Source organism: Microcaecilia unicolor, chromosome 2 (genome assembly GCF_901765095.1).
Source record: "Microcaecilia unicolor chromosome 2, aMicUni1.1, whole genome shotgun sequence".
Lineage (NCBI taxonomy): Eukaryota > Metazoa > Chordata > Amphibia > Gymnophiona > Siphonopidae > Microcaecilia > Microcaecilia unicolor.
The window spans coordinates 221065615-221085524 of NC_044032.1; the positions used below are offsets into that span (position 1 = coordinate 221065615).

Sequence of the window (19910 nt, forward strand, 5' to 3'; positions counted from 1 at the left end):
CATGACATAAAATTTTCAAGCTCCACACTCCTAATAGACTCCCTAATCCCCACTTTCAGAATTCCTGCCTTGACTATAGATGTAAGGATTCAGCTAAGGTGAAAGACTTCAAGGTTGTGTGGGAAGGGATACTAGATTTGGAGAGACATATTTTAGAGGTGGCCAAAAAATGTTTTATTAAATTACACTTGATGAGACAGTTATGGCCATTTTTACAGATTGACCTAGTCTATGATGATTGCTTAGTGAGATTACTATGGTACCCTCTTTCTTAGTTTTCCTGCTGAAAAAGTTCCAAGTAGCACAAAAAGCTTCCCTTCTATTGAGGGAGCTGCACTGGTTGCAGATTGCCTCTAGGGCAAAGTTTAAGATAATAATCTTGATGATGAAAGATCACTGGGGCTTACAGTACATCCTTCTTATTTGCAGGATAAGATATTCTGGTTTACACCCACTTGTGTATTGAGATCCAATTCAGGTTATATAAGCTCAATTAGTAAAGGTCCATGACTGAAGCATAAATATAAGATTTTCATCTATAAAGTTGAATATAAATTAAATGTCAAAATCCTTAGCATTAGAAGTAAATATTGTTAATGACTAATACAGCTTTTTAAATTATTTTATTTCTCAACAGATTTGTTGCGAGTTAGAAGAGTGCCAGAATCCTTGTCTAGAACTAGAGCCCTTTGAATATGGATGTGACCAGATTTGGGTTTATCAGCAAGAAAATTCTTTGGTGAACTGTGATCAGATTGTTTTGTTACTTAAAGAAGCAATTAACAGGAGACGGCCAAACATGGTTCCAAACAGTAGAACATCCTCTACTGAAGCTGTTGCTGGGAGTGCACCCCTCTCCCAGGGATCTTCTGGAATAATGGAATTGTATGGTTCTGATTTAGAGCCTCAGCCCAGTTCTATGAATTTTATAGATACTTCTCAAGATCTTAATGGAGCTATCCAGGCTCAGGCTGATGTCAATGTAGACCTCGTGAGTCCGGACAGTGGCTTGGCTACTATTAGAAGCAGCCGATCTTCCAAAGAGAGCTCAGTTTTTCTCAGTGATGACAGCCCAAGTGTAGAAGGTGCTGGACCTCATCACAGTTTCCTTCCTGGCTTTGATTCCTATAGCCCCATTCCTGAGGGAGGCATAGCAGAGGAGCAAATGCCGCAGTCAAGAAAGAGCAGTAATAACTTTGACCTTTTGGGCTTTGACCTAGCACCCATTCCCAGCATTCACTCTGAGTCTTCGTCCCATTCTGCTGATTATTCTATGGCAGATGATTTCTTTTTTCACAGTGATTCATCAGAAGGACAGCCACCTACTGTGCAGAAAGAACTCGATGAGAAACATCCATTAGGAAATGGCAGGACTAATTATTCAAATGATTTATTGGTAGCAACTATTGACAATGTCAATATAACAGAATTTGATGATGAATTTACACAGAAGCAAGAATACCCTGAAGAGTATTCTGAAAAAACTTCAAGTCTGACTGATTTTATAGACGAAGAGTCTCCTTCTTCTTCTGAAATGCCTAACAATATAGAAGCAAAAATTCCCCCAACACCCATGAACAGTCTTGTAGAAAGTTCACCTCTAGATAATGGGCCCCCCGCATTTTTCCCACAGGATGTAATTGAGAAGATTAATGAAATTCAGAGTAATGCAGATTCTTCCCAGTCTCATTCTCGGTATTCCAGTTGGTGGAGTGGTATTGAAATGGAGCCCAAAAATTGTGCTTCACAAAATGCTGGCGTATGGAGTTCAAGTGAACATGAATCTGTTTTTCAAAGCCCTGATTTCTGGATGGATCAAAAAGCAAGCCCTCTTCTGCAGGACAATCTTAATAGAAGACACCCAGATACCATGTTTCAGCAGGAAGAAATAGGGCAGTTGGAATATTCAAAAATAGATAAGTGTGAGGACCAGTTTACTCAGAGTTCTAATGACCCCTCTCATGCCTGTGCCCAAGAAATAAAGAATTTAGAGCTTACAGGGGAAGCTATAGAAAGTTCCAATGCTCAAGGTAGCTCTTTTCAAGATGTAAATCAACAAAAGGAAGATTTTGATGGTTTCTGGATGTCCAATCAACCTTTCACTATGATATCAGATCCATGGTGCCCTTCTTCGGAGGCCAGTGCCCATCTTTCTTCAAAAACAATTGATGTTTGGAATAAATGTGATCAAGATGATAATACCAAACTTTCAGAAAACATCTGGGGCTTCTCTTTTCTAGATAGTGAGAAATCTTCCCCCCAGACTCCCAAAGTCTCTGAAACTGATCCATCATTATTCATAGCATTTACTGCCAACAATGAGGCAGGAAAAACAAATGCTAAAATATTCCCAGATGCTTATGACAAAGAAAGAGAACATCTGATAAATGACAGAGATACATTAGAAAATGTGACTACTGACTTCAGAAATACTCAGAAATACATGAGAAATCAGTGCATAGTAAATGACACCGAAAATGAACCCCAACTGTCAAATGACAATACAGGTAGCTGGGACATGTGCAAAGAAGATACTGAAGAAGGATTTCTAGAATCCCATGCTCCATGGGAGGATTCCCTGTTGTCATACAGATGTTTAGACTTTAGTACTTCCATATCAGGAAAAGATTTGACTATTTCTCCACCAGATACCAATTATTCAACATCTGACTCCAATATGTCCCCTGCTTTTCTAGTGGATGAGAAAGAGTCTGAAGAAGCACCTTTTGATCAAGAGAACAATAGCTCAAGTTCAGAAGAGAATAATATATGGAACACGGCAGCTAAACAATATACAGACAGCCCGACTTACTCAAATCCTGAAAATCAGGACAAATGGATTGTACCAATCAAGGATATCAGCCAGTCAAAGCCAGTAAATTCAGAAGCTATTCTTTCCCATGCCAATAATATGCTAGGCCTCTCAGAAAAAACAAATTCTAAGTATTATATTGCAGATTATGAGAGCAGTCCATCAAGCTCTGAGGATCCTGGAACTATCCGCATGTCTAATAAAAAAGACAATCAATCATCTCTGTTGCACAATGAATCTCAAACTGGAATGATCACAACTGAAAATAAGGAATCATATTATAGGGTCATCCAAAAGGAAATGTCAGAAACACAAGATATAAACACAGTCTCTGATTCGGCAATCTTAACCATTGAGACTTCAAGTAATGGGCAAGTACTGGAAAATGTAAATGAAGTTTCTGAACCCATGTCTCTACTTTCAGTACACCATTCCCATAGATGGGAATCAGAGCTTCAGAAAGATCACCAAGTGTCATGGGAACATTCTATTATCTCTGCTAGTTTGGACCATGAAAATGATGGTCTTATTTCTGAACAAGTAACCATCAGTAGCACTGGCAATACATTCATACAAGATGACAATTCTTCAGCAATTTTGCTAAAACAATCCTATACTAGTAATTCAGAAAGGGAGGGGTTTACTTCTGGGACTCTTGATTTGTTGGAAGAAATTCATAGTAGTGATAATCTACAAGAATATGAAATGTTAGGGGCAGATAAGGAGACCAGTCAATCATCTAACATTATAGTTTCACATCAAGATATTCTTGACAATCAGGAAATATGGAATAGGGCTTTGGAGGATGATACTGAATCCTCTACAACTCCTGAAGGAGAAGAGCCTTTTGAGCCTTCAGGTGAAAGGGAGAGGCTAACTTCTGAGACTCTTGATATGTTGGAAGAAATACATAATAGCTATAATCTAAAAGAGTATGAAAGGTCAGGAGCAGATAAAGAGACCAATCAATCATCTAACATTATAGTTTCACATCAAGATATTCCTGACGATCAGGAAATATGGAATAGGGCTTTGGATGATGATACTGAATCTTCTACAACTCCTGAAGGAGAAAAGCCTTTTGAGCCTTCAGGTGAAAGGGAGAGGCTTACGTCTGAGCCTCTTGGTATGTTGGAAGAAATCCATAATAGTTTTAATCTAAAAGAGTATGAAAGGTCAGGAGCAGATAAGGAGACCAGTCAATCATCTAATGTTACGGTTTCACATCAGAATATTCCTGACAATCAGGAAATATGGAATAGGGCTTTGGAGGATGATACTGAATCCTCTACAACTCCTGAAGGAGAAGAGTCTTTTGAGCCTTCAGGTGAAAGGGAGAGGCTTACTTCTGAGACTCTTGATATGTTGGAAGAAATACATAATAGTTATAATCTAAAAGAGTATGAAAGGTCAGGAGCAGATAAGGAGACTAGTCAATCATCTAACATTATAGTTTCACATCAAGATATTCCTAACGATCAGGAAATATGGAATAGGGCTTTGGATGATGATACTGAATCTTCCACAACTCCTGAAGGAGAAGAGCCTTTTGAGCCTTCAGGTGAAAGGGAGAGGCTTACTTCTGAGACTCTTGATATGTTGGAAGAAATCCATAATAGTTATAATCTAAAAGAGTATGAAAGGTCAGGGGCAGATAAGGAGACCAGTCAATCATCTAATGTATTGGTTTCACATCAGGATATTCCTGACAGCCAGGAAATATGGAATAGGACTTTGCAGGATGATACTGAATCCACTACAACTCCTGTAGAAGAGCCTTTTGAGCCTCCAGATGAAAAGGAGAGGCTTACTTCTGGGACTCATTTGTTGGAAGAAATCCATAATAATTATAATAAAAAAGAGTATGAAAGGTCAGTGGCAGATAAAGAGACCAGTCAATCATCTAACATTATAGTTTCAGATCAAGATAATCCTGATGATCAGGAAATATGGAATAGGGCTTTGGAGGATGATACTGAATCCTCTACAACTCCTGAAGGAGAAGAGCCTTTTGAGCCTTCAGGTGAAAGAGAGAGGCTTACATCTGAGACTCTTGGAATGTTGGAAGAAATCCATAATAGTTATAATCTAAAAGAGTATGAAAGGTCAGGGGCAGATAAGGAGACCAGTCAATCATCTAACATTATAGTTTCACATCAAGATATTCCTGACGATCAGGAAATATGGAATAGGGCTTTGGAGGATGATACTGAATCTTCTACAACTCCTGAAGGAGAAGAGCCTTTTGAGCCTTCAGGTGAAAAGGAGAGGCTTACGTCGGAGCCTCTTGGTATGTTGGAAGAAACACATCATAGTTATAATCTAAAAGAGTATGAAAGGTCAGGAGCAGATAAAGAGACCAGTCAATCATCTAACATTATAGTTTCAGATCAAGATAATCCTGATGATCAGGAAATATGGAATAGGGCTTTGGAGGATGATACTGAATCCTCTACAACTCCTGAAGGAGAAGAGCCTTTTGAGCCTTCAGGTGAAAGAGAGAGGCTTACATCTGAGACTCTTGGAATGTTGGAAGAAATCCATAATAGTTATAATCTAAAAGAGTATGAAAGGTCAGGGGCAGATAAGGAGACCAGTCAATCATCTAACATTATAGTTTCACATCAAGATATTCCTGACGATCAGGAAATATGGAATAGGGCTTTGGAGGATGATACTGAATCCTCTACAACTCCTGAAGGAGAAGAGCCTTTTGAGCCTTCAGGTGAAAGACAGAGGCTTACATCTGAGACTCTTGGAATGTTGGAAGAAATCCATAATAGTTATAATCTAAAAGAGTATGAAAAGTCAGGAGCAGAAAAGGAGACCAGTCAATCATCTAACATTATAGTTTCACATCAAGATATTCCTGACGATCAGGAAATATGGAAATGGACTTTGCAGGATGATACTGAATCCACTACAACTCCTGTAGAAGAGCCTTTTGAGCCTTCAGATGAAAAGGAGAGGGTTACTTCTGGGACTCTTGATTTGTTGGAAGAAATCCATAATAATTATAATAAAAAAGAGTATGAAAGGTCAGGGGCAGATAAAGAGACCAGTCAATCATCTAACATTATAGTTTCACATCAAGATATTCCTGACGAACAGGAAATATGGAATAGGGCTTTGGATGATGATACTGAATCCTCTACAACTCCTGAAGGAGAAGAGCCTTTCGAGCCTTCAGGTGAAAGGGAGAGGCTTACGTCTGAGCCTCTTGGTATGTTGGAAGAAATACATAATAGTTTTAATCTAAAAGAGTATGAAAAGTCAGGAGCAGATAAGGAGACCAGTCAATCATCTAATGTTACGGTTTCACAACAGAATATTCCTGACAATCAGGAAATATGGAATAGGGCTTTGGAGGATGATACTGAATCCTCTACAACTCCTGAAGGAGAAGAGCCATTTGAGCTTTCAGATGAAAGGAACATATCTGTGCAAGTATCTCAAAGCACTGATCCATGGAATATAGGAATAGAAAATGTGACAACTCCCAAGACAGAAAATGTTTCTGAAAATATTGATGAATGGGATGTATCTAAAGAGCAAAAGTATTCTCAGGTAGCAACTGAAGATAATTGTAGATCTCAGTCAAATCAAATTCTCAGATGAAAGAATTACCAGAGGGTCAGAGTAGAGTTCAAGAAATGTTGACATATGACGTCTCCAACCACCTTGATTTGTGGAATTCCGATACAGAGTCTATTTCAACTGATTCAGAAACAAGTGATAGTTATGAAGCAGCTCCTGTGGACAAAGCTCTTCAGAGTGACCATCAAGCAACTCTTCCCTATAAAGCCAGTTATGCAGGGCCTGCAGAAACTGAACTGCAGGATGTTCAAGCTTTACAATATTGTGAAACAAGGACAGTAATCCAAAATAAGGAATCTGCAATTATGCTTTATGATTCCCCCAAAGAGCTAAATTGCCAAAATGAGTCTGAGTGTGATGCTGCTCAACCTGTACAGGCAGGTCCTGCAGTAGGTGAAGTACTCACAGATACAAATAAGAGTAAGAGTGCATATCAGAAGAAAATGATCATGCAAAGTTATCATGAAGAAAATGATCTGTGGAATACTTCTATAAATGATCATACATATTCAAGTGAAACAAATCCAGTAATAAGTACTGTTCCTCAAAATGGACCTGTGTGGGAAACACTGGAAAAAAACATGCAAAATGCCTTCTTTTCTGAAGGTAGTAAAGATGTTTGGTATGCATCTAAAACTTCTGACGCACAGTCTAATGCAGCCATTTCTCCTGAAAAAGCAGACTTGGAAAATAAAACTCAAATGGAAAGTAATTTGTATATCATTCACAAAGTTCCTGAGAACCTAGATGCCTGGAATACACAGATAGATGATGATACAGTATCCTCTCTAACAAGCCCTGACATCAGTGGTATTTCAGAAGATTCAGAGGCTATTTGTGGAGAGATTCAGGTCAGTGATTGCAACAAAGTAGTCACATCTAAAGTTCCCAAACCTGCATACCTCGATCATTCACAGTCTACTGGTATGGATGAAGATAGTTTGAATAATCCAAATGTTTTGGAAGTAAAATTAGGTACAATGCATGCAGATCTTGAAAATGTTCATTCATTCAATCTGGCAAACATGAATGGCATACCCTTGACAACAACTATCCCAGAGATCCATGAGGCTTCTGGAAGTTTGGACAACTGGGATATAATTCAGGGAGAGATTCAAGGGGATGTGTCTCATGGAAATTATGACCATTCTAACATCTGGAATTCACTTTTAGCAAATCATGTTTCCCAGACCATTGGCGCTGGTGAGGAGGAAAAATGTTTTTCTGATAATTTGGAGATAAAGAATATTTCAGTAGAAACTCATCCTGGGAAGAAAGCAAGTAGAGATCTGAAATCTGCATCAGAAACACTTGGCTTTTCAGATGATGTTTCAGATTGGTGGAATACTGAAATACAAGAAGGCAAACCATTGGTAGTTGAACATTCTATCTCAAACAATGGACTGGAAAATGTACAGCTAGAGAGCCAAGGCACTTCTATTGTGCCTGAACAAAATGCACTACCAGGGTTAAAGTCTGCCAAAGAAATTACCTTACCCCTTACATACCTCAGTGAAGGTAGCAGCGATCCTATTAAACCATTATGGAATAAGCACATACCACAAAATGAAATGCAGTTAAAACAAACTATTCTGCAAACAGCATATTACAAAGAAGAAGAAGAAAAAGATTTAAAAGGGCATCCTGGTGGTATAGCTGCTAAAAATGAACCTGAGCAATCAAGACATGCTGAAAACCAACAACATCCTGATATGGTGCTCACAGTGACTGAGGGACAGCTAACTCATGACCAATCAACTGCGCACTGCTCAAGTACACTTTCAGAGAATATGGACCTGACACACATTCATCGAAATGTAGAGAATGATACAAATATATTAAAGCGAGATCAAAGAGTCCTCCAAGGACAGCTTCCCTGCTCATCAATTATTTTCAATGAAAATGACCCTTCTTGTGAAATGTGGGCGAAGTCAAGCCCGAGTGAATCAACAAAAACTGAAAATGACCAAACTACATGTATCGCAGATGTTCTACATGACAGTGTACAGAGTAATCTGTTCTCAGTGGATTCTGATTTGTGGAACTGTACAGACAGCTCCTTTGATCAACATTTTAATATTAAAGCATTAGGCGAAAACTCTGATATAGTAAGTCCAAGTTATATTACCTCACCAGTGTTGAGCAGCTCCAATGTGTGGCATGAGGATGACCGTACACAACTGCACAATGATTTCTCAGTGCCTGAAGAAGATAAAAAGCTATCATTCATACAGGTTAACGTAGGAGAAGATGCACATTTTCATTTCCAACCAAACAGAGGAATTTGTGACATAGCCTGTCCCCAAGGTACCGTTCAACCAAAGGTTAATGAGTCATATCAAATACAAATAATTAATGGGTCTAATAAACTGGATGAAATATCCTATAGGAATTTAGCAGCACCAGATAGTGACCTACAGCCAGAAGAGGCCAGAAGAGTTCAGTCGATAACTCCTAGATCACTTAGCCCATGTCCTGAAAGTATGACAAATCTTCCAATAAATATGTTAGACACTTCTTATGCAGGCCATGACTATAAAATCTGTGGAAATTCAACTCCTGCTGATACAGATAACTCTGAGAAGTGTTTAGATACTGACACCGGTGATGTTTCTAAGGAAAACATGGTCAAAGGTGCCTCCATTGATTATATGGAACAGGAAGAATTCCCTACTGATAAATCCGAAGTGTCGACCCCATGTACTGATAGTAGCAGCACCACTGCAGATCATGATACAGAGAATGGATCAAGCATTGCTGAATTTACTGATGTGCTGGATGCAAAAACACACATAACAGATAAAGAGATATGCTTGATAAAAGAGTCATTCAATGATAATCAATGTGAGAATAAAGTAGTTAGCAATGTTATAGATAATGTAGAATTGGAAATGGAAAATTTGCTGGGCAGCCAAACTGCCTGGTCAGAAGAACCAGCTAACATGCAAGCACTGTCTTACCTATCATTTACTACAGAAATTGTTGAGAGGGACATAATTAGGGATGAAATGTCACCATCTTTTGATAATGAAAAGATAGAACTACTATCTTCCAGGCAAAGTGAAATAACTCCTTCACAGACAGGACAGGATCATGCCAAAAATTTGCTGTTTGATACGTTTGAGGGGTACACTCCAGAAGATTCTCTGCTTGCATCAGAGTCAGAACTGAATACTGAGTCATCAGATACATTGAAGGAAAAAGAAAATGAAGTGCAGACCAATAATGCTGATTCACCAGCAGATGGAGACATAGCACCTTCCTATGGTAAGAAGCTATATTCATTATTAAATTTAAACTCGCAAGGAGCTGAGAAAATAACACTGCATGCACTACTCAGCTCTGAAGCAGACATTAGAAGAACTGAAGATGTAGCTTTCCTTAGGCTTATAATAGCAAAAAGTCCTTTCTGAATAATGTCATGACAGTGCTCTGTAAGCCACATTGAGCCTGCAAATAGGTGGGAAAATGTGGGATACAAGTGCAATAAATAAAATAAAATAAACTGTCTATCCTCTATATGGTAACCCATGGTGAGTTAGGGAGGTTTACATTCTAGCAAATATACTACCCCAAGATGAAATTTAAGAATTTAAAGAGTAGAAACATATTTATATCAATGCAAGAGTATAACTGAAAAATAGTCTTTATGGTAAAATCTAAAATATTTCTTTTTTTTTTAATTTTAGAAGTTGTCACAAATTTAATGACTATAGAGGGATATGACAAAATTCAGACTGAAATGGAGTTTGAAGTGATGAACACAGAGGCTGATGATACTACGAAACAACACACCGAAGACCAGAACATAACCTTTGAAGTTAGTAGTAGTGTGAAAAGGGAGCTTGCATTAGTGGAAGCTAATGCAGAGGCTGAACAAATAGAGTCACATGAACCCTTTTCAGCAATCTCCCCAGATAGATTTCAGTCAATCTGCATGAGAAATGAAGGGGAAAACCAGGCTGTTCTGGGGCTCCAATGGAATTCTTTTCAGTTCGTGGAGAAAAGTCCTTCTGTTAGCCCTCAAAGGCAGGGTGATGGAGACTGGTCCCAAGAGAGCCTTGAACAAGAGCAAAAGTGGAATATGGGGGTAAGCCAAGATGAAAACCTTGATTCATCACCAGAAGAATGTTCATGTAGGACAGAAACAGAGGATTCAGGGTCAGGACAAACTGTCAAGGAACTGGACATCATTTTAAACCAAGAATTAATGGAAAATTCACAAGGTGGCTCTGAGGAATTAAAAAGTCTTCCAAAATCTTCTGAACAAGAAGTATTTTCACCTATGACTAACTTGACAGGGAGTATTGCTGGAACAGACACAGACACTTTTGTGCTACACACTGTTTCACAAAATAATGAACTGATAGGTCATTCCTGGCAGCTTCCTGTAGATGACATGATAATGGAACAAGAAATGCAGCAACCAGAGTCTCTTCAGGAGGAAAGAGAAATCTGCCAGATACCAGGGTAAGGAAAGGCCTTAAGATTTCTTTACAGTTGTTTCTTCTGTTCTGAAATAACAGACAGTAGTCATATTTTCACTGCTCTGTAATTACCTTTTGTCAAGTATATAGATCCAATCTACAGCAAGATAGTATCATAACATGATCCACATTTAGCTGAGGTATATGATACTTATTTATTTATTTATTTATTTATTTATTTATTTATTTATTGCATTTGTAGCCCACATTTTCCCACCTCTTTGCAGGCACAATGTGACTTACAATACATCATTATTAATAGCTATAGGTGCACAGCAGTCCCATAATACCTGACTAATGACGAAATTTATAAAAGACGTGGGTAGGGGCATTATTAACTGTGACCACAAGGGGCCTGTGCCTTGAATTTTCCTGAACCCCAGTGGAAGAAGTGGATTCAGCTACTGGGAGGTCAGAGGGTTTTCTGTTGGGACTTCAGTGATTAAGGGCTACCTAAGGGTAGAACTATAGTGAGTTTTTGCCTTTGGTTACACTGGCACATTGCATACATTTATAAATCATGGCAGGCTCACTTGCCAACTTTTGTGATAACTGTAATGATGGATCGCTCTAGTTAAATTCCCCATACTCCCTCCTTGCAGCTCTTCATCTGCCCTCGCACAGTAGGAGGAAGGCAGCAGTTGCACTTATTCTGGAATGCCTGCTTCCTTCTCTGCCAGCTCACTAAGAAATTTGATTCACACAAGCCTAACAAGTCCTGCAAGACCACAGGGCTGTTTCAGGATCTAACTTCAATGAGCCTGTGGAAGAAGCAGGCAGTTCTATATTTTGCTGCTGCTTTCTTCCTGCTGTGAGAGGGTGGGTGAAGAGTCCTGGAAAGGGGTCAAAGAGTAAAAGAAGGCTGAAAAATGAACGGAGTTGGAAGGGGGTTGGAGTTGAAGGAGTGAGCAAGGGGGCTTGAGGTGTAAGTGTTCAAGGATGGTGGGGCAGAGTTAGAGTGAGCAGTGGAGGTATGCAAAAGGGGCGGGTTAGGGGAACAAGGGAGAACAAGGGGCCTGGATGGATGAGGGTGACAGACATAGAGGAAAGAACAGGAAGAAGGAGAGAACCAGAGCACAGACAAAGGACTAGTTGTGAACACAAGAGTAAGGGGACATAGCACAAGATGGAGAAGATTTAAAAAAGGATTGTGGAACAATCATTGGAGGAAGATGAAAAGGAGAGAGAATGGGAGTAGGGAGAGTGTGAATAAGAGGAAGATGGTGATAGAGGAAAGGTGATGAGAGGATACACACGAGAATGGAGAAGCAAGAAGAGAGACAGCAGAATGGGTAGAAAAGTAATAAAAATACTGTTGAAAAAGAAGGAGGAAGGGAGAGAAAAAAATGGTATACCGAGTCAAAAATTCAAGCCAGAGAGAGCAACGGTTGAGAACTGTTTTATTGCCTGAAAAAGAATTTGAGTGGCTCAGCTAATGGGATATGGGGTTATGGAATTAATAGAACACCTTTCTGTGGTACAACCAAAACAGTTTACATATTATATACAGAATTTACAAGTAAGAAACTGATGCAATTAAATTGGTTGGTTTGGCTTTATTTGACACTCAGTTCCCTTCTCTGCAGAACACACCCTCCTTTTCTGAGAGTTTGCACTGGGTCCTTACCTACCATTACATATTATTAATATAAAAGATATCAGGAACTTGTCTATTGCGTGAATCTTCCTTTAAACTGCTCACTGCTAGTACTTTAAATATTAAAAAAATTGTTGTATATTGTTTGTAGATTTCTATGGGGGAAAGGATAAGATGCACAAGTGTGTGGGTTTATGTGGTGGATGGGTGGGCAGCCAAATGAACTTTTTCCCACTGCTGTACTATCAATTCTTCCCCTAAATCTTCTTCCAATATTTAAGTTTAATTTTTTAAGTGTAGAAATCCAAAGAACACTCAATGCTTGATAGACCTATGAGAGATGTTGCCCACATTTAATTAATTTTTCAAGTAGCATCTTCTCCTGGGAAAGATCTGTCTCTGCCTTTTGGCTCTATAGCAGGTGCCATCAGATTAAGCAACCTTCTCACACTGTTCCCTGTTTGGGGATAAAACCCAATTGGTCTTGGCTATATACGTAGTTAAATGCTTGGCCAAAATCTGTGCTAGAATTTTCACATTCAAATTCAAGAGGGAAATGGGCAGTATGACCCTTATACGGTTAGGTCTTTTTATGTAGTATGGTAACTTCATACATACAGATGGGCATTTAAAAACAAATGTCTAAAGAAAAACATTCTGCTCATAATGTCAAGAAAAACATCCATCTCACTGCTATAATGAAACAGGAAAAATGCCTAGATTTCTTGTTTGATAATGATTGTGAGATGAACATCTTGCACTGAAAACGTCCAATATAAATAGCCATTTTCCAAAGTGAATCATCCAACTTTTGAATGACAAAAAACCAGGAACATGAATGTCTGTCATAATTTTCAAAATTATGGCCATACAGATACCCCTACAGAACAGAGGAGTAGCCTAGTGGACAATGCAGTGAACTGTGTTTTGCTGCTGCAGCCAGCAAACCTCCAGGGAAGGGGAGTTGCTGGGTTCCAGGAGGGAAAAGGACGGAGGCAATCCCAAAACTATGAAAATTTGGCAATGTAAGCAGAGAACACCACCTTAATCACAAATGTGAAAATAACCCAGGTGTTTCAGACTCACCCCTGTATAGCATTTTCCAGGGGTAAGAACCTGTCATACCATCTGGTATCTACTACGTTTAACTCTCAAGATGAACTGGAGCAGATGCGAAATAGAGGTCACAAACCTTGTGGGCATTGCAAGGCTTGCCCCATGTCTTTGACTTTGAATGTCTGGCAAAATCCAGTCACCCTGAAGTTCTATAAATTGAAAGGGGAGACAAGTTGTCTGTCTACAATGTAGTCTACGTAATTATATGTCCCTGTTTAAAAATTTATGTAGGGCGCACTAGTAGGGCAATTAGACAGCGCCTAAGTGAACACCGAAGTAGACTTAAAAATCAGGTACTTACAGTCCCAATGGTTAACCACTGTGTCGAATATGGACACACTTTTGAAGAGATGCAGTGGTTTGTGATGGAACAGGTTTCTTTACATTTTCAGGGAAACCGTGAAGCCTTCTTGTCCATGCGTGAACAATATTGGATATTTGAATTAAATGCAGTTGTTTCACATGGACTTAATGAAAACATTGAATGGAACATGACATTCTGATGGATTATTGGTCACTTCTCTAACTTTGAAATGCGTAACGGACTATTTAGGCACTTCCACGGGATCATTTGGAGATGGAGGACGTTTTCATTGTATACACTGGCGTCCCTGAGGAAGATCTTTTTTGAAACAGAAATTTCTGTAGGACGTTTGAAACTCACGATTAGGAGCTACAAAGTTCAGATAAGTTTGCTCACATTCTGTTCTCCATTTCCAGTGTGATTAAGAGTCAAAGAGGCGATTGATGTTAACCTCAGTCTATTACTTAGCTTTTTGGTGAAGCATTTTTGTTTTCCTCCATCTTATGATCTTTGGCAATGTAGATTGATAGAGAATCTCACTTAAGGGTTGAGTTATTTTCACTTATTTAGTGTGCTCACATTTTTTGATCACTGCTTTATTTGTGAGTTCTGGTAGGAGAGCAAGTTATGATGTATAGAGCCTTTCAAGTGAGCTGCTTATTCAGCAGCTAGACTCATTGAAGTTGTGCTCGGCTGTGGTGACAGCCTATACTGAGCTCTCCGTGAACTCGCACCAAAAGTCTCTTTGGATTTTGGTTATTTTCACATTTGTGATTACGGTAGGGTTCTCTGCTTACATTGCCAAATTTTCATAGTTTTGGGATTGACTCCATCCTTTTTCTAGTTTAATTTTTGTCTCTCCCTTGGGATTTGTTTCTAGTTGGGTTCCAGGAGGGGGCAAATATGGGGGATGGAGGAGAGGGAAAGAGATATAAGACAAAGGCGGGGTGTGGTTTGGAAAGCCCACCCAAAATAACTGTGGGCCCACCTAAAATAATCATTCTGGCTATGCTACTGAATCCTAATTCCTACATCTGTAGCTACATCTGTAGCTTCTATCTTGTAACCGAATCAGTGCACAAATGGCACATAGAGGCTAAACTAAACATGTGCAGTGGTCTTTTACTTATGACACAACCCATTATTGGAAACCTATAGAAAGGTAAGCCTGGCACATAAGGCAATTTTTCAATGCTGAGAGCAGAAGCAAGAGAACTTACGGACCTCAGGAGAGGAGGAGAAACTGCCAGAAGAGGAAAATGCATACTAGAAGCATGTGCCTCTGATGTTGGTCAAGTAGGAGAGAGGTTGATATCAGAAAGAGCCTCACCCAGTCCCAGCACATCCATCCTAGTGGAGGAGTGGCCTAGTGGTTAAGGTGGTGGACTTTGGTCCTGGGGAACTGAGGAACTGAGTTTGATTCCCACTTCAGGCACAGGCAGCTCCTTGTGACTCTGGGCAAGTCACTTAACCCTCCATTGCCCCATGTAAGCCGCATTGAGCCTGCCATGAGTGGGAAAGCGCGGGGTACAAATGTAACAAAAATAAAATAAAAATAAATGACCCTGGTTCAGAAAGACACTGGTATGTGTCCATCTCCTCTGGGAGCAATCTGGAGCATTGTGATTCTCCTCTAATCTGTCACTTGTATGTTAGACATCAGAAAGGACAGAATAATCCCACAATAACTGTTCCAAATTCAGGGAAAGGGAAAAAAACCTGCATCTGTAGCAAAAAAAATTATATATATATATATAAAGAGAGAGAGAGAGAAATACTTGCTGCTGGGAAAATTAGTGATCAGACTACTAGATAATCCCTCATCTAAAACTGTCTCTCCAGTCTCTACTTGCTGTTATTCTTTAAATGCAGCATGCTAAATTTTACCAAGTTAGAGTTAAACCAGTTGGATACTAGAAATTAATATCTTTGATGAGGAATGCATTGCTACTGAAGATATTCCACGTACCAAAGTTTCTTTGAGGGAAAGCAAAATGTCTTTCAGCAAATCCCAGTCTGGTTGAAAAGCCTTAAAATGCACAATGTGTTCAACTTGAAGATGTAATTGCAAGGCCTCTGGGGTGGTATGCACTTATTGCATTACATTACATTCTGGTCTTATTGCCCGCTACAACCAACAAGTTTTCAGTGGGTAACAGTCAAGAGACGGAGAATACACCAGATAGTTATAACAATGATAAATTATATTCTCAAAACAGGAAAATATCACATCTATAAATTAAGAAAGATATTTCCTGAAAAGGAAAGTGTTTAACAACTTCATAAAGTCAAAATATTGCCCTGCTTGCCTAAGAGAAGAGGGAAGGGAATTCCAAATGGAGGCTGCCCGATATGTTATTATTCATTTGTTACATTTATACCCTGCACTTTCCCACTCCTCGGCAGGTTCAATGCGGCTTACATAGCATTTTATAAATAAGACATGTTGTACAGACAGAACAAAAAAAAAAAGGCGGGTAAATAAATAAATAAATAAATAAATAAATAAATAAATAAATAAAGAGATGTTGATGGGAAAGGGATAAGAACGGAAATGGAGTCTAATGGATGAGGGGTGACGCAGATGGAGAAATACAGGAGGGAATCACGGGACAAAGACAACAAATTGAAGATGAAGAGAACAAATGGAGTGGAACAGTTGGTAAGAACTGAAAGACATGTGAAAAGAAGGAGAAATGAGAAATATTGTAAGAAACAGACAAGCAATGGCACCCGAGGAGATGATGACGGAGAAAGCAAAGAAGAAGAAAAAGCTTGGGTTACTGGTAATTGGCTGGCAGAAGAGATAACTAATGGCATTAGAGTAGAAACAGGTGGGGAAGGGGGCATGACTGCCCTCACTCTCATTTAAAAAGTTATGTGCCCAATGGTAGCCCAAATCCACTAAACCCCCGGAAAAAAGATAGAACATTTCTGATTATGCACTATAGAATCCCTTTGGCCATTACCATAACCACACTGATTCACTACCTTGATCACCTCAAAATCTCCCTCCAGTTACAGCGCATCAGTATCTCACATGTTAGTGAACATTGTAAAGGATGTAAAGCTTTTATTTTACGAACAGTAGGGAAAATTAATGTAAACAAATTTCTAGTAGATCTCCTATGGTCTCTGTTAAGAAAAGCAAAATGATCAATTAGCTAACCCGGAGAATCTCCATGAAATGTTTTAAAAGGCAGGACCAGGACCTTGAACTGAAATCTGGCCTCCACTGGTAACCAGCGCAGCAGCAACAGAAGAGGAGAAATAGATTCATATTTGTTCACTGAAAAAATGACTGTAATCGCACTATTTTGCATTCTCTGTAACTTTGGTTTTAAAGATTTTGAAGTTTAGTTTTACATTTAAAAGGGACTCGTTCATACCAGTATTTGAGAGAGGAAGGAGAGAGAGAGAGAGAGAGAGAGAGAGAACAGTTTTGTATGTAGTGGCATTTAGTGGTATTTTAAGCAGAATATGAGGGTATTCTCCTTCCTCACCTCCCCCCCTCCCCCCCGTCAAAGAAAAAGAAAATGATTTCTTAAATTAATTTGTAAACAATAATCAACACACTTTGTCAGTTTATTTTCTCCTTTGTAATTCCTGCTGAACATGAAGCCTTTTGTAACATCTGTATAGACCATAGAAACAATAAAAGGCCAAATCTTTAACATGACACACACACATCTTACTTGTTTTCCCGCTCACATTTTGGCACAGGAAGCTGCTTCACTGTGAATACCCAGCTGTGCCTTTTTTTTTTTGCTGGATTTGCATATTTTGTCCAGTATTACCTTTCCACCTTAAACTGTCGCTGACATAGCATTTTGACCCCTGAGTCAGGCGGGTCATTCCAATTTGGGTGCTTACACCTGGCTGCTGGAAGTTCTTTGGTCCACCCTTACTCTTTCTTCAAAAGACACACATCTATGTGCCACTTGAGCGCATAAATGCATAGAATGCTATCTTTTATGCACATAAGTGCACTCTTATCTGGGAAAGTGACAGCAGGTAGCTTCATGATATTCTATAAGGACCTCTGAAAGCATCATAGTGCGTAGGGGGCTGATACTTGGGTGAGACATGAATGGGGCTCCCACATGTGCATAACTTACAGAATACTGTAACTTACATGTCCCAAACAAGTATCACATTTATTTATTTAAAGACTTTTATTCCACACTATCACAAGTGTTCTAGGTGGACTACAATTATTCACACATATAATACAATTTAAAAAAGTGCCATAATTAGGACCTCTCAGACATCATAATTCCCCATTACAATCATAATTTCACACTTTGACCCTTTCTTAATCATCTCCATAAAAATGCCATCACACGTCCACAATTGTATCAAGAAAATGTTTCCATCAAATCCTTTCATAGGCTTGTAAAAATAAAAACATTCTCAATTCTCTCTTAAACTCCTCCAAACCCTGGATTTCTCTCGATCTCATGGGCAATGCGTTCCATAGTTTGGGGGTCCCACAATATAAAAACTTGAACTTCAATACTCGCCCAATTTGATCACATGATGTGACGGGACTTCTAACAAAAATTTATTCACTGATCTCAGAGATCGGACAGGCTGATAAATATGAAGCTGTCATGGTAGACGAAACGTGTCGGGTCAGGCTCTGGGGAACACACAGCGTATGGAACACTTTCACAAGTTTTGCCTTTCACTTTAATACTTGCTTGGGGTATTGAAAACTGAACAGTTTTAAGCTGACTGAATAATTGAATATTGGGATTATCTCATATTGTTTCCACTTATATTATTGCACATATATGTCCATAAGTATACTAGAAGAAAGTTTGGTGATTATATCTGGCCACAGAGCAGTTGTAGAGCAGTCCTATTTAGGGCTATATTGCTGGCTTGAGTGGCATGTTATGAGAGCTTCTCCATTATTATAAAGATTTAAATGGTGTTTTGTTTTTTTTTTGCATAAGGATTTATATTATTTGAGACTAGTAAAAAAGGCCCATTTCTGACACAAATGAAACGGGCGCTAGCAAGGTTTTCCTCAGAGTGTGTATGTTTGAGAGAGTGTATGTGAGAGTGACTGTGTGTGTGTGAGAGAGAGTGAATGTGCAAGTGTATGTGTGTGTGTGTGAGAGAGAGAGAGAGAGTGAGTCTGGGTGCGAGTGTGTCTGTGAGAAAGAGAGTGTGCGTGTGAGAATGAGAGTGTGTGCAAGTGCGTATGTGAGACACAGTGTGTGAGAGAGAGAGAGTGTGTGTTTCACACAGGTACAGTGTGTGCGAGAGAGAGAGTGTGTGTGAGACACAGACTCTCTGTGAGACTGAGTGTATGAGACCAAGAGAGTGTGTGAGTGACTGTGTGACACATAGAGAGTGAATGTGATACAGTGTGAGACATAGAGTGTGTGAGAGACAATGTGTGAGAGTGAGAGAGAGAGAGAAAGACATTGACTGTGTGAGAGAGAGAGTGTGTGAGAGAGAGAGTGTGTGTGTGACAGAGATACCTCCCCCCCCCTCTCTGGTGTCAGGCCCCCCTCTCTCCCTCTCTCTGGTGTCAGGGCCCCCTCCTCTCTCTCTGGTGTCTGAGCATTACTGTGCAGGACGCTGAGCTCTGGCTGTGCTTCAAGGAACTGATCAATCCTGTTTAATAGAATGCACCGCCAACATTCTGAAGCCGAGAAACCTCGTGTGGTTGGTCACTTCTGCTTGTGACAAACCCAGAAGTACGTGATGTCAATTCAGGAGATGGATACAGAGAGCAGGAATGCCTCAGCCATGCAGTCAGCTTCAGAATGTTGAAGGTGCGTTTTATTATATAGGATTGTATAAAGAATCCAAAATGGGCCCTGCTGCAGATAACTCGAGCTATGCTTCAATAAACAACCCCCTTAATTTGGTATATTTTTGCTTTTGACTTTTATTATTGAAGCATATGAATTGAAAGTCTGTTAATGCAGCATGTTTCAGATTGATATTCTAGATCTGTTTCATTATCTCTAGTGATCT

The 19910-nt window shown here is 39.4% G+C and overlaps 1 protein-coding gene across 1 annotated transcript in view; it reads left to right on the forward strand.

Annotated features, from left to right (window-relative positions):
* PRUNE2 (prune homolog 2 with BCH domain) overlaps positions 1 to 19910 on the forward strand; it is a 499460-nt gene that overhangs the window by 342851 nt on the left and 136699 nt on the right. The window contains 4 exon segments of the mRNA XM_030193721.1: positions 638 to 3671; positions 6219 to 6407; positions 6410 to 9676; positions 10099 to 10879. Of these exon segments, the coding sequence (XP_030049581.1) occupies positions 638 to 3671; positions 6219 to 6407; positions 6410 to 9676; positions 10099 to 10879 (7271 nt within the window).